This window comes from Tursiops truncatus, chromosome 8 (genome assembly GCF_011762595.2).
Source record: "Tursiops truncatus isolate mTurTru1 chromosome 8, mTurTru1.mat.Y, whole genome shotgun sequence".
NCBI lineage: Eukaryota > Metazoa > Chordata > Mammalia > Artiodactyla > Delphinidae > Tursiops > Tursiops truncatus.
The window spans coordinates 84,113,302-84,129,079 of record NC_047041.1 but is presented as its reverse complement, the minus strand read 5'-3'; the positions used below and the strand labels follow the sequence as shown (position 1 = coordinate 84,129,079).

Below are 15,778 nucleotides of genomic sequence, written 5' to 3'. Positions count from 1 at the left end.
GTCACAAACCACTTAGCTGATCTCCCTGTGCTGTGCGGCTGCTTCCCACTAGCTATATCTATTTTACGTTTGGTAGTGTATATATGTCCATGCCACTCTCTCGCTTTGTCACAGCTTACCCTTCCCCCTCCCCATATCCTCAAGTCCATTCTCTAGTAGGTCTGTGTCTTTATTCCTGTCTTACCCCTAGGTTCTTCATGACATTTTTTTTTCTTAAATTCCATATATATGTGTTAGCATACGGTATTTGTCTTTCTCTTTCTGACTTACTTCACTCTGTATGACAGACTCTAGGTCCATCCACCTCATTACAAATAGCTCAATTTCGTTTCTTTTTATGGCTGAGTAATATTCCATCGTATATATGTGCCACATCTTCTTTATCCATTCATCCGATGATGGACACTTAGGTTGTTTCCATCTCCTGTCTATTGTAAATAGAGCTGCAATGAACGTTTTGGTACATGACTCTTTTTGAATTATGGTTTTCTCAGGGTATATGCCCAGTAGTGGGATTGCTGGGTCATATGGTGATTCTATTTGTAGTTTTTTAAGGAACCACCATACTGTTCTCCAGATAGTGGCCGTACCAATTCACATTCCCACCAGCAGTGCAAGAGTGTTCCCTTTTCTCCACACCCTCTCCAGCATTTTTTTTTTTTTGGCGGTACGCGGGCCTCTCACTGTTGTGGCCTCCCCGTTGCGGAGCACAGGCCCTGGACGCGCAGGCTCAGCGGCCATGGCTCACGGGCGCAGCCGCTCCGCGGCATGTGGGATCTTCCCAGACCAGGGCACGAACCCGCGTCCCTGCATCGGCAGGCGGACTCTCAACCACTGCGCCACCAGGGAAGCCCTCCAGCATTTATTGTTTCTAGATTTTTTGATGATGGCCATTCTGACTGGGTTCTCAAGCAGCATCTGGGTTAGTAATACAACTACAGCTAATACAATTACCACTACTACTATTGATATTACCAATGTAACCAGTGCCACTACCAATAATAATAGTTAATAATGCAACTCCTCTTATTAGTCCTACTTACAAACACTCCTGCTAATTATAGCTGGCATTATAGAGCACATATTAAGTGACAGATACCATCTTAAGTGCTTCACTAATTACCTCACGTTTCTCACTGTACTTCTGTTGATCAGCAGGGAAGGGATATAAGGAATTATGGAGGCCTTATGTGATTGAACCTCCTGCCTAATAAGAGAGGCAAAAACAAGACAGGGAGAAAATGAGCACAAACCACCAGACAATGTAAGAAGCAGCTTGGTTGTATGATATGCATTACGTCAGCCCTCAGGCCCTGACACCGGCCGGGATCCAATCCCAGCTCTGCCACGTACAAGCTGGTGGCCTCGTTCGTTTAGCCTCTATGCCTCAGTTTCTTCTTAACACAGGACTAACAGTGCCAACCTCGTAGGGGTGTCATGGGGATTGAGTTAATATATGCAAAGCACAGTGCCTGGCACACAGTGTGTGTCAGTCCTCTTCTTCTTCATCCTCATCGCCCAGAGGATCTTGGAGAAGACTGGAGTCTTTGGGGAGGTGGTGTCAGAACAGACGGGGGTTTTAACTGGGCCTTAAAGAACAGCCACAGGATACTGGGACAGGTGGGGTGACATTGGCAGCAGAAGTCACAGAGGGATTTTGTTGCTTCAAAGGGCATATTTCATGACATACTACATGAAATCTACATTTCATGTACATTTTTAAAACACAGAATAGGTTGTGTTGTTTTTTTTTTAAATCATCAGTGGTTGTTGTTTATCTAGGCAAATGCTCCTAGGTGGCGCTTGAGTGGTTTTCCCGTGGAGACCTGCATCCTTAGAGGCGCCCATGCGTGAGGGTCAAACCAGCGCCGCCTCCTCCAGCTGTGTGATCCGAACAGGTCTCCTTACCTTCCAAGCCACAGTTTCCTCCTGTGTAGAGGGAAGATCTAAGCAGCGCCTACTTCCTGGGGGCCCCCCAAGTTCTGGGGCAGGGCCCCCAACACACATGAAGTACACAGCAAAGAGAGGCCTCTCTTTGTTCCAGTCCAGATGCAGGAGGGGGATGTTTCCCCTCAGATGAGCACTTCACATAAGTGGGAGGCGCCCGCAGATAGGCTGCGCGTTCAGTCTGAAGAAGTGGGCTCGTTAATCTTCTGCTCGGCTTGCGAAAGTGTTTTCTTATCAAATAATAGAGATGATGGCACTGGTGGCTTTATGCTCCTGACTTGTGGTTCCCTTAAATACCATTTCAAGAAGATTTGCAATGTTAAGCTCTTTTTTCTCTTTCCACTCCCCCCTTTTGTGCATTGAATTTCCATCTGCTTACCCAAAATGGAAGCAAAAGAAGTAAAAATAGCTATCGGGTGAATTAAGTACTTGTTTGCATGTGTTTCCCAGGCTGGTGCATCCAGTGACCTCTGAAGTGACCCGTCTGTGGTCTGCAGTTCACACAGAGAGCTGTCCCTCCCACCCGCAGTCATTCTCCATCCTCTTAGCTGCTTTTTATTTTCTTCCGAACACCCTCCTCTGTCTGAAGTTACCTTGTCTGTGAATTTGTTTACTTCCTTTTCTGCCCCCTCCTCACCCCTCTAGAAGGTAGGCACTGTGGGTCCAGTGTTACCACTGTGACTCCAGCACATAGAACATTCCCTGGCACAGAGTAGGCAGTTAAATATTTCGTTTGGTTAGTGAAATAGGCTATAGAGCCTAAAGGTTGGACTTTTGGAGTCAGAAAGACCATCTGTGGGGTCTCTGCTCTCTCGTTTACTAGCTGTGTAACTATGGGCAAGTTAATTTCTCAGGCCTCAGTTTCCCCAGCTTATAAGGGAAAATGGCTTGATCTACTTACATAGGTTTTTGTAGGGATCAAATGAGATAATCCATTGAAAGGACTTAGCACAGAGTAAGCTCTTCGTATGTGATGGCTGCGATTATCAGTATAATTACTGTTTTCATAAACCTGTGGAGGGACTCAAATAACTAAATCATGTTTAATGCATAAATAACCCAAAACAATGGTGAATTTAAAAATCACATCTACTCAAAGTGCACGTTTTCTTTCCCTCTCATATATACCTCCTTCAGTCGCTGCCCTTAATTCCCTCGTAACCCACCCCTGACTGTAGCCAGAGAACCAGGCAAATGACAGAGAAGATGAGGTAGACCAGATGGTCCTAAGGTTTAATTCAGTGAAGACAATTTTGAATGGAGATATGTACAGACTTTGGATTTATCGCAACCCACCACCCGAGAATCTCGAAGAACTCTAAAAACTGGATTTCATCCACCCATTGGTTCAAAGACTGAGCAGCAAGTGAAGCACTCTAAAGTTAGTGGTGTAGTCGTGCCCCTGGCCCCTCACTTGCTGGTTTGCCCACAGTGCCTGCACAAGACGGGCTGCCGTCGCTGAGTGTTCAGCGTGGGAGTGATATGACCTGATTTATATTTACATGGGTTAGAAGCATCTGGACAAGTCTTTACAGTTTATAAGTCTCTAGCACAACTCTCTGGCAGATCTTCACAAGCTCTCAGAGGAAGCCGTTTCCACTCCCATTTACAGAAGAGCAGACTGAGGGCTTGAGAGGGTAAGAGGGGCACCCAAGATCACAGCTAGGAAGAGACAAATCTGAGCTCAGGCAGGGAGGTCCAAGGATAAGAACGCAGTGAATTCACAGTGTCAGACAGGCGGGTGAGACCTCCCTCCCGCCCCCCCCCCCACACCCCGGGGGAGAGAGAAAGACCCTGGGAACCGGTCTCCATCAAGCACCTCCTGCCCAGCGTGACTTGGGCTGCTCGCTCTCAACCACTCAGGGCCTCTTCCCCCCCAGGCTTGAGTTAGCTGGCTCTGGGTGGTCAGAGAGGGTGGGCATCTGTCCAGCATCCAAGAAGGAGTGAGCCAGGGATGGGGGACAGACGAAGTGGCAGTGCCAGATAACAGGGGCTGGAGAAAGAACAGGATCCCGACCCAGCTGTTGACAAATGCCCCCGGGGCTGCCTGTTGCGTGTGATTTCCTGTCCCATTGTTGCGCCCACGGGTCCCCACAGAAAAGAAGAAGACTGGGAACTGCCAGCCCCAGGGGTGTTTTTGTCGCGGGGCCCGCCACAATGCCCTTTGTCTCCCAGAGGGCGCCCGGGTGCTGGGAAGTCCCAACTGAAGGGAATGGAGTTTGCTTTCTTACAGAAGGCGCCTTCTTAGGCTGAGCTGTGGACTTTGCAGACGCCGAGGATGGGCCAGGATAGGAGCTCGGGCGATGTCTGGAGTCCAGCTGGGCTGGTTTCTGGCCTGCTCCTACTTGCCTGCCAGCCGGCTCCCCAGGTTTCCCTCCTCCCTCAAGACCAACTGCCTCTGACAGCCGCTTCCTTTGCTGCTTTAATATTTGAGATTTGGGGGAAGAAAGCTCTTAAGGGGTCCAGAGTGTCCCTTTGGGGCCCAGCCCAGCACCCCGTTCCCTGCTGCCTTCAGGACTGTTGAGGCTATGGGCGCGGAGGCTGGAGTTGGGCAGAGTGGGGCAGTGGGCGCACTGGGGCGACTCTTTTCTCCTTCACGCTCTGCCTCCCAGTTCTCCACCAGCCAGCAGGCTCAGAGCACTTGGCGTATAGCAGTTTGGTCTCGGGAAGGACCTCGGAATCTCTCTTTTTAGAGTCAGACAGATCGCCGTTGGCTAGCTATGTGACCTCAGACGTGTGTCCAAACCTCTCAAAGCCTTGGTTTCCACATTTGTAAAACACCCTTGCAGGGTGGCTGTGTTAGAGGGTGACGTTTTCAGAATGGCCTCTTACCTGGCACGTAGTAGGCCCTCAGCAAGTCTTAGCAATGTGGTTTTGCTGCTCAGAAGCCAGTGCCAGCGTCTCCCCTGAGGCTGCAGTTGGGCCGTGGGTGCAGAAAGCAGGGTCAAGTGCTGGGAGCCTTTTCCTCTGGCTGGGTCAGAGTGTACCGCCGTCTCCAGCTCAGGTCAAAGCCACTAGCTGCCAGTCGGGAATCTCCTGCCAGGCCTCAAGAGCCCCATGCCTCTACCTCCTCCTGGAAGTTTCTGGAAACTCTTTACCTGACAGTGTGAATGGGTCACCTTTCTGCCTTAGACTGTGGGGGGGTGGGGAAGGCGGGTGCTGTGTGACAATACTCAGCTGAATCCGGACAGGAACACCTATTCAGAGACTGTAAATAAATGACCCCACCCCTGGCCCACTGCCCAGCAGCTGCCTGTTGGGTCAATGGAGCAGGAGAGCTAAGCCGTTGGGCCCTCCCAAGCTGACTTGCTGGCAGAGGCCAATCGCTGGTGGCAGTGCCCTCACCATGATTCTGAAAGTGTGTGTTCAAAAGAAGGGGTGTGTGTTTGAACAGGTTGGAGGCCCTTGACTGTCTGGCTTCCACAGGGTGAAAGAGCTGTGGTCTCTTGTCAGCCATCACAGACGCCGAGCCTGGGTGATTCTGAGTCTCTTGCATCTTCGTGCAGCAGTGAGCCCCGAAGGTAAGGTGCAGCCGCGAGGCCAAGGGAGCCACACCCCAGCCACGCGGAGAGAGGGAGGCCTGCTTTCACTGGGCTCCATTCCACTTGTGTGGGTAGCAGCGATGCTCTGGCCTGCTTTGCCAGCCGCCTGCCAGCTAGGCCGCCTGCCGGCCAGGCCGCCACACAGGGGAGCCTTGGCCTGAGAAATGGGCCAGATAGATGCCCTGGCCCTTGCAGCACTCAGAGCCCTCCCTGCTGTAGGGGGGAAGGTGGAGGGGCGGTGCCCGCATGCAGCCTCCAGTGAAATCTGTACCATCCCACCCACGTAAGAGGCCACCCTGGAGTCAGGCCCAGTTACCAAAGACAGATGGCCGTGTCCCCTCCATCGCGGCTCAAGGCCACATGGACGTCTGCCGAACCACACCTGCCGTCCCCTCCCTGAGACGGCTCCACGTGCCATCCTAGCTGCCCTCCCAGAAACCACCTTAGCCCCCGTCAGCCGAGCTCCCCCAGGAAGCTGTTCCTGGGTAGAAGATTCTCCTGCGGCACGCTTATCTTTTTATCAGGGAAATATTTTCTTTTTTTCTGAAGAGAACCATTTGTTAATACCCAAGCCAGCCCAAGCCTCCAAGAATGGAAGACGAAGCACTTCCCCATTTCAGGAGCTCACCTGCCTGACTTAGAGCTCGGGAGCCCTGCAGAGAGTCCTGGAGTAAGAGCGGACCCCTGAGAACATGTTAGCAGCCAGAAGGCTTTGCCTCTAGGAGTGAGAAACGTTCTATGCATTTCTGTTCTTTTTTTTTTGGCCATACCGCGCAGCTTGCAGGATCTTAGTTCCCCAACCAGGGATTGAACCCAGGCCCTCGGCAGTGAGAGCGCAGAGCCCTAACCACTGGACCGCCAGGGAATTCCCTGGGCTATGCATTTCTGAATTCAAAGGTTGAGTTTCTAACATGGGCTTCTGTGCTGGGGGATGGGCAGCATCAGTAAGTAAAACAGTCTCTGCCTTCAGAGAAATTATAGCCCGAGGGGAAAGCAGACACAAAGAATGCGAACAAACAAAATGATACCAAATGGGCAAAGTGCTGTGAGGGTGCGGTGCTGAGGGCAGAATGGGGACCAGGCTCAGGGCGGGTGGGCAGAGAGGGAGGGCCTCCCACTGCCTGGAGGAGACCCATGAGCCAGGCAAGGTGCCTTACCCCAGTGCCTAATGCCAGGGTGACCAGGTGTTTGTGTTTGCCTGAGACACTTCTCATGTATGCCTGCTGTCCCGGTGTTGTTGGCAGTAGCACTCCTTTTCCCTTTTAGAAGTGGTCTAGTCCCCAGGATGTCCAGGTCCAGAAAAATGGAAAGCCAGGGCCAGCTTACTAAGCTAAGTGGCAGTGGAGTACACTATTTGGGAGCTTGGACATGGGGGGTACCCCGCCTGGGACCGCATCCCAGCTCTGCCACTTACTAGGTGCGTGACCTGGAGCACGTTACTTAACCTCTCCAGCCCTCAGTTTCTCCATGCGTACAATGGGGATAATAATAGTACCTGTTTCATAAAGTAGATACGAGGATGAAATAAGTCAATAGATATAAGGGGCTTAAAACAATGCCACGTGTTTAGCAAATGCTCTGTACATGTTAGTTGTTTGTGTTTCCCAGTTATTCCTGGATGCCTCGGAGCCAGGCCAGGATGCCCCGATTGTTACCCAATTGGCCTCCCATCCCACAGCTCACGTTTCGGTTCCCTGACGGGCAGCCAATGGGAAGAGGCAGGGAAATGGTTCACAGCTAATCATGACTTGGTTGTAATCTAAATTTATATCCATATGCATATCTGAGCAACTGGAGGTTTTTCTAGTGCCTCTAATCTGTACCAGATGGGTTTTAATAAGAAAAGTGTATTTCCCAGAAGAAAGTCCTAAGCCCTGCCTCTAACAGAAGTCACCTGACCCCACGTGGAGATTCTGCCAGGGGTCAGCTGCAGGGTCTGAGGCAGCGGGGCTGCCAGAGGAGATAGGCCCCGGGGTCAGAAGAGAGATGCCTGCCTGGCTCTGACTCCAAGCTGAGCCAAACCATTCTGGTTTACCAAGCAATTCTAGAAAAAGAATTAGTCCAAGATGTGAACCAGACTAGAATCGCTTCCTTTGTACTGGGAGTGGAATCTGACTTCATTTGGGACAATGTTGGTTTCATTCTCCATGGATGTTTTGGCTTGGTGTTCGGCCACCGTGGCCCTCCAGAAGTCTTGGGGGACCTGTGGTGAGGGCCTCAGAGCTGGCAGAGCAGAGCCGACCTTGACCTTCCTAGAGCAGTCTCTGCTTGAAGAGCTGTCGCTTGATTGGGAAAAGCTTGGCATCTTCTCAGGTTCCTGACAGTGCCACTTGCCAGCTCCCAGCCCAGGCGGCACAGCAGGGTAGGGCGTGGAAGCAGCGTGCTTCCCAGCAAGGTCCCTGAGAACGATGGATTCGGGGGGAAGGTCACCCCATTCAACGCCAGTGCTCAGCAGTGATTCCCACTGAAGGTGGGGCAGAGTCGGTGCAAGAATTGAGGGCTGAGGGTGGGAGACATTCTGGCCACCCCCTCCCTTGACCATCACCTGCAGCTGTGTAGCTGGTCCCTGTGAGAATCCTCTCCTAGACTAAGGATGCTAACAGGCAGGGTGGACTCTAAGGCAACATGGGCCTCCCCAGACCCTCCCAGCCAGGCCCGCGCCCCAGAGTCCTGTGTCCTCCCAGCCAACAGTGGAAGTTAAGAAACCACTGCCCGGTTTCCCAGGGCTGAGCTCAGGCCGGGTCTCGAGGCCCTGCCCAGCCAGTGGGCACCTCCCAGATCTGCCTGCCTGAGTATTTGAACCCAGTCCTCGTGGGTGGGCGCAGAGAGGACATACCTGCTGGCCCCAGACTTGTCCTGCCAGTTGGGGACAGAGGCACAAGGCCTTCTCACGCCTGGGCCTCCAGTTCCAGGCTTGTGCCCCATCTACCAACCTGACTCTCTCCCTAAGGCCCTGCCCACCTCAAGGAAGAACAGAGCCTGCTTTGAGCTGGAAATTGGAGGCGTTTCCTGTTTCATGTTGTTAAGACACTGCTTATAGGACTGTAATCCCAATCAATCATACGCATGCTGAGTGGGGCAGAGGTTTTTGTTTTTTCCCAGGCTGTAGGGACCTCTTAAAACCAAGGCCTTAAGAAGTTTATTCTCTTTCACTTTTTTAACAGGCAAAAATGGCTTTTGCAGGCCTGGTCCTATTGAAGGACCTTGTGAACCCATTGGCTTGATATTCTCAGGCTCATCTGTATGATTAATTTAAAGAGAGAGGAAGAGAAACTGAGTCATGACACATGGGGCTGGGCCCCCTGTTGCTGCTAAAGGGCTCTGTGACCTTGGGTGAGATGCTCGGCCTCCCCGGGTCTCTATTTCCTCCTCTTCACCCCGCTTCCTGTTAAAGACCCGTTTTCTTTGGTGTATTTTACACCTCCCCCCACGTGACATTAGTTGCTATTTTATGCACACAAAGACAAATGCTCCAGTCAGTGACCCTTTTAAGTGGCTTTGTTTGTCACGGTAGCAGCCTGACCGGATGCGGATGTGCTTGCGTGCATGCATGCGTGCGTGCGTGTGTGTGTGTGTGTGTGTGTGTGTGTGTAGTGTTTCTGAGGTTGGTTAGGCCGCCAACGGCATTTAGGGGCGGCAGGTCCCTCACAGTCATCCCGTGCGCACCCGGTCACCACCTTGCATGTTTCTGACCCCATGGCCCCTGGGTCTGTGTTGTCGTTGTCCCTTCCCCTCTTCAAGGTTCTTGACAGCCGAGGCCGAGTGTCTGCACGGCCAGAAACGGTCTCCAGAGCACACTCCACTTAGCGGTTGTGTTTGTTGCTCTGTTTTATGAGTGGGTGGTGGGCAGCTCGCTGGCAGGCTTTTGCAAGCTTTACATGTTTATACTTGCTGGAGGGTTGGGGTGTGTGGAGAGGGAATTGGCTGGACTTGAAGAAGGCTGGAGCTGAGGCATTTAATAGGACCAGATTCCTATAGCCTTTTCTGCTATTATGTATTTTCTCTATCAACAGACACTAAAATGGTAGTAATAGTTAACCTTTACCAAGAACTTACCATGTGCCAGATGCTGTGCTAAGCCCTTTATGTACATAACTTCTGACCATCTTGTGAGGTGGTCCTGTTATTTATACCCATTTTGCTGATGGGGCAGCTGAGGCTAAGGGAGATAAAATAACTTGCACAGGATCACAGTTTAATTCGTTGGGAGTGCAATGGATTGCAGCCTAGGGCTGTCTCCCACCAGAGTCTATGCTCTTGACCTCGGTATAGTAGGTACAGCTGTTGTCATGTGGAGGCTGTGAAATGACAGCAAAAGGGTTTCTCATGATGGAAAATGTCTAGAAACCACTGACTTAACGCCATCTTTAAAAGAAAAACAGACCCAAAGAAGGTAGTGATCTGCCCAAGGTTACAGAGCCAGTTCGGCTGCTTCCTAAAACTAGGGCTGTCTCCCAGGGAGGATTCAGTGTGGGATCCTCAGGTCCTTAGGCCGGGAGCACGCACATAAAACACACACCATTCTAGAACTGGCTGGACTGGGACAGAATCCCAGCCCCACGCCTGAGAGCAGCCTTGCCTCAGGGATCGACTGCATTTGTCTAAGGCAGTGGTTCTCAATGAGACTTCTCAGAGTCCACAGGGTCAAAATTATATTCACAATAATAAGGTGTTATTTGCCTTCTCACTCATTTTCTCACAAGTTTCCAGGGAGTCTTCCAGAAGCTGTGTGACAGGTGAGCATAGTGTCACTCTGATGGCTGACGGGATATGAGTTTGTGTATTCAGATGTCTGAAGTCTCTGTTTTAATTTCTGATACAATAATTAGCGCTAGAACAATACACATAAATAAAAGCTCTTTGGGGGCCTCAGTAATTTGTAAGAGTACAAAGGGCATCCTGAGGCCAAAGTGCTTGAGAACCGCTGTTCCGTGGTGCCAGACCCAGCAAAGGGGGAGGTCAGTGGCTTGCAGCCACACTCAGCCTAGGGAAAGGGCAAGAAGAGGGAAACAGGCTTTTTTCTCTGCGAGGGAACCAAGCAGAGAGACCCTGGGGATGACGCATACTCAGTCATTCCCAGCTTTGCTCCTCTAGAGCCTTTTCACTCCACAGTCAGGATGCAGCCATGGCCGGTACAGATGGGAGTTTTTATAGGGATTTTCCAGAATGTCCAGTAATGCAGGCCAGTTTCTCAGCATACCCAGTGGGCTAGATGAAATTACCAGAAAGGAAATAGTAGCCTGGAACCCACAGGCCAAGGGAAGGATGTTACTGAGAAAGTCCATGAATTGCTTATCATTTTACCTTCCCATGGGCCGCAGGTCAGGGAGGTGGGTAGACCAAGGAGAAAGGCCTGAAGGGGTCATTTGGGGGGCTGCAATGGCCTTGTTTGTGGACAGGTGGGCACCAGCCACCACCCCAGAGGCAGAGTGACAATGTTAACCCTGAAGGATTTTTGTATGTTGAAGAATATTAATCAGTGTGCAATTCAGGAAACAGAAAACACATCAGGTGTTTTAAACAGGAAGGGATTTAATGCAGGGAATTTGGTGCCAAAAGAATCATTGGAAGGACTCAAGGAGTAGGTTCAAGGCTGAACCTCCAGGAATGACTCCAAGGACAATACAGAACTTGCTATCAGGGTGGCTACTCCCTCGGAGATAACCCTGGGAACTGCAATTCAGGATTGAAGCTGGAGCCAAGAAGCTTCTGCCATTGCCTTCAGTAGCAGTACTGCTGCCTCTGGAGCACTCAGGAAGCTGGGAAATGGACACCGGAATGCTCTGTAGGGGGAAAAAAAATCCCTCCTGTTTTATGAGTTGGCTTGCTAGCAGAAACAAGCAAAGGGGACACAAAGGCGGCCTCCGCCTCACATCCATTTACCAGATCTCGTGCAGCTTCGTCTTAATGGTGAAGCCTAATTTGCAAAGAAGTCTGGGAAATGTAGTTTTCAGTTTTCCACGTCTTCAGCTAAGATGGTAGAATGGAGGCTGAATGAACCCATCCCCAGTATCTGCCCACCTGTTATCAACACTGCGTCTTTTCTTGTGCCGAGTTATAAGAGGCACAAGGCGGGAGAATGAATCATGACACCATCTGATTAGACTTCATGGTTTCCTGAGTTCCCTCTTGGATTTCCCGTAGTGCAGCTGGGAGATGCTGCTTAGAGCGTTCGCGGCCACATGCGGCTCTTTGTCTTGGCCGTTGGCCACAATAGGGAAGAATGGCTGGCAAATCCACGAACCGTCTTTTTGTTCACCCTTCAGTCTCCAGTGCTGGTGGTTTAGATAAAACCTTCCCCTTGGGTCGGAAGGACTGACATGTAGAAGTATGTCTCTGAGCTTGCCTTGTAGCATTGGAGTGTAAGAATTATAAAATTCCAAACTAACATTTGGGGGGAATTCAAATGGGCATTCACAATTAAAGAAGATCTTGGAAACGGGAGTAATTCACAAAGGGATTGTTGTTCCTTCCTGGATTCTACAAGCTCCCCCCCCCCCCATAGGGTCCTGGCTTCCCACTCTAACGGGTCCACGTTGTGACTCTGAAAAGTATATGCCATTCTCTTCTGGGCAGAAACAGGACTCGGTCCAGAACTGATAACTTGGATGCATTATGCCACGTTCCTGATGCTTGGCCATCCTTGCAGTCATTCGGTTTATTGAGGATCTGTTGTGTCTAGGACCTGCGCTGGGTACATTTTAGAGAACCAGAGATGAGGAAGGCATCGTTCTTGTCCTGAAGAGGAATAATCTAGTCAGGAAGATGAGACGCATTCATTCTGGAATAGAATTGTAAGGGATCTTGGAGAAGGAAGAGATTATTTTCTTTGGAAAAGGGATGTGGGAAGGCTTCTAGAAAGAAGTGGCATTGGAACTAAGCCTTGAGGATCAATAGGATCTGGATGGGCAGAGGTGAGAGCTGGTTCGTTCTTGTGGTGGTGGGAACGGGCAGGGTGGGCTTGAGAACCACGAATGCCTGACGGTCAGGTGTGTCCTGATGAAAGGTGTGAGCCAGGCTTGGAAAGTAAGTTGAGTGAGGTTCTGGGCATCCTTGAAGGCCAAGGCTACAAGGCTTTCCCAGCCTGTGGCCGCCTTGTCACCATAGCGATTGGTACACTCAGTGCACCAGTGAAATGACTCTAACCTAGAAATATTTTCAGAAATGACAGAACCAGGACATCAAAATAATTTCCAAATGAACCATGTTCAAGAATCCCATCCGATTCTCTTTATAAATAAATAAAGAAAGAAGTGAAAGCATCCTTTGCCCTCAAGAAGAGAAGCTTTGCAAACTTTGAAGTGACCCAAGCTTTTGAGATCTGAGATCAGCCATGTGAGGGCATCTTGAGGTGACTCCCCGCAGTTGATTTACTCAGGAGCTGAGGGGAGAGGGTGGAGGTCGTCTTCCTGGACAGAGTACCTCTTTGCGTGTCTAGGGGAAAGATGGCAACAGCACAAGGCCTAACGCACAAGGATCCCAGGGTATCAGATGAAGTGGGGTGTGGAGGGGGCATGGGGGGCGGTAGGCATGAAGCCAAGACGGGCAGTCGGGGCCCCTCCACAGCATGGGGTCTGCTGGGCTGTGGAGTGGTCTTCCGAGGTCTTCACCGTGGGGGATGGGCCGGAATGGGCGGAGGACCAGAGTCAAGCTTGGTGGGGTAGGGACGGCAGGGCCTGGGGCGGGGAGGGACCGGCCCTGAGCGGCAGGACCATGGTATTGCTCAGCACCAGGGGGCACTAGTCGCTGTCCTGTGAATGGTGCCCCCTGCTGGCACCCAGAACGCCTGTGACCGGTACCCCCTGAGTTTGTAGCTCAGAGGCCTTGCTGGACCAACCGCCTCTCCCTGCCTCCTCCTAGCTGCCCCACGCCGTGGCCATGGGTTCTGGGTGTGACATAGGTCCTGGGACAGGTCCTCCCTGGAGGACCTCGGGCGCCAGCCTGGGGCCACCCTGCCTGCCACAGGAAGTGACGTAGGCCCACCTCAGCCCGGGGCTCAGTTGAGGAGGGAGTGGCTGTCAACCACACACAGGTAGTGTGCCATGTGTCGTCTCACGTGGCCTCACGATGATCCTGAGAAGTGGGGACTGCCCCATCTCACAAGTGAAGAAGAAAACAGCCTCGGGGTGTGGTCTGTGGTGATGAAGGGCACAGCTGGGTTTGGAGCCTGGGTCTGTTCGACTCCTTCCTCTGCACCCCAGCACCCAGAAGGCAGGCATCCTCTCCCCTCTGCAGAGAGGGAGACCCCGTCTGAATTCTGTGGAGGGGACAGGAGTCCCCAGTTCCACATGCTGGCAAGCCCCTTCCTTGATGGGCCACCTAAGGCCCTCAGGCTCTGCTCGTGGCCCACGACAGGGGTTCCTTCCGAGTCCTGACTGAGTTCCTGTAGAATGGGGCAGATCGCGCTCTCCATGAGAAGAGTCAGGCCCCCTCCACCTCCCACAGCCGGAAGGCTGCAGGGGACCCAGCCTCCGCAGCTGTCCTGAGAGTGGGTGCCGAAGGGGGTCCCCTTCTGTGCTTCAGGGAGCAGACCGCCCAGGCCTGACCCCCTCTCTCTGCTGCCTCCCAGGCCCTTCATGCTGCTGCCGCCGCTGATGGAGTGGATGCGTGTGGCCATCACCTACGCGGAGCACCGCCGCAGCCTCACCGTGGACAGCGGCGACATCCGGCAGGCGGCGCGGCTGCTGCTGCCCGGCCTGGACTGTGAGCCCCGGCAGCTCAAGTACGGAACCAGGGAGGCGGGGGGTGCGGGGGGGCGTCTCCATGCCCAGCCCCCGGTCAGCCCTCTGCTCCCTCCTCCTCCTGGGTCGGGAGCGGGCAGCAGGCAGGGGCTGCAGGCGGTCCGCTCGAGCTGCGCTAAGGTGCTCTCTGCACAAGCGCACCTGTCGGAACTGATGTGTTCTGGACCTTGGCTGCTCTCGGGTGCATCCTCTGCAGCCACGGGTCGGGCCCGCAGGGCAGACTCCCATTTGGATTTGGGTGGGAGAGCTTTCGCAGTCTGACTCTTCGGGCCATTTGGGGGTATGCAGCAGAAGTGGGCCTCCTTCCTGCGGTTACCACCATTTTCTGGAGCACTTTCTAGGTGCAGACCGGCTCTGAGCCCTTCCTTTTTACGTGCACTTTCTCAGTCCTCGTGACAACCTCAGAGAAGAAGGGGCTTTAATGCTCATGTTTCAGATGGAGAAGCTGATGGTCAGGAGGAACAGTAACTTGCCCAGAGATACTCAGCTAGCAACGTGGCCATGCCCGAATTTGAACCCAGGCCCGTATGGCCCCAAGCCTGGGCTCTTAGTTACCTTCCCAATGTGCCTCTCTTGTATTGGACTGGCCTCCTGAAGTTGTTTCAGAGAAGCGTTCCCCTGGCCATGCTTGACCTGGAAGAGCCTTGCTTTTTTTTTTTTTGTCTTCTGTCTCCATTGCAAATGCCAGGACCTCGTTCTGTGGCATGTACTTTTTACTCTTTGGCATAATCACGACTCCAGGCTGAAGCCACCTGTTGGAAGCCTGTGGGCCCTCTGCAGACGCAGGTTTTATCTGTGACTCTCCTTGGTAGGATGGCTTGGCTGCAATGGGAGTCTGGGCCACTCTCTGCTGTCTCTTTGTTGCTTCGGGGCCTCACCAGGAAGCACTGAGGGGAGAGGATGGAGAGGCAAGAACTGGAGCTTGGCCTCTATGACTGAGAGAGTGAGAGTGCGCCCTTCTCTGTGCAGAAACTATACAGCCAAGAGCTGTGGCCCAAGGCCCAAAAGCTGGAGCTTCTTCCTCCTCAGAGCAGTCCCCTGAGAGATTATGTTAGATGGGAACCTTGTCTCTGACAACTGACAGCTCCCAAGAGCTCGGAGCATGTCTTTAACGTGTTTGTAGAACAGCCGACTTATGTGCTCTTCCTGTCACCGAGCGTGACAAGGCCAGTCACTGCCGATTAGATAGTAATTCCCAGTCCTCCCCCCCTAACCTCATCCTCACACCACACATCAGCCCAGAACAGTTGTGTCACCTCTCATAGGGAGGCCATGTCCTAGCAGGAAGAGCCATGCTCACACACCCCGGTCTCTTCTGCGCAGACCCGAATGCTGTTTCAGTTCCTTCCGGAGGCTGGATGCCCCAGCGGCTACAGAAAAATTCAACCAGGACCTGGGTTTCCGCATGCTCAACTGCGGGAGGACAGACCTCATCAGCCAGGCGATCGAGGCCCTGGGTCCCGACGGGGTGAACACCATGGATGACCAGGTGCGTTCTGAGCGCTCCGCCAGCCAGGCTCAGGACCAGAGTCCACAGGGGTTCGTGAC

The 15,778-nt window shown here is 52.4% G+C and overlaps 1 protein-coding gene across 4 annotated transcripts in view; it reads left to right on the top strand.

Moving 5' to 3' along the window:
* The window catches only part of ABTB2 (ankyrin repeat and BTB domain containing 2), a 182,310-nt gene that overhangs the window by 146,990 nt on the left and 19,542 nt on the right, over positions 1-15,778 (top strand). For all 4 annotated transcript variants that reach the window (XM_033860459.2, XM_033860460.2, XM_033860458.2 and 1 more), the window contains exons 4-5: positions 14,059-14,211; positions 15,554-15,719. In XM_033860459.2, coding sequence (XP_033716350.1) covers positions 14,059-14,211; positions 15,554-15,719 — 319 coding nt within the window. The remainder of the gene's footprint in view (positions 1-14,058; positions 14,212-15,553; positions 15,720-15,778) is intronic.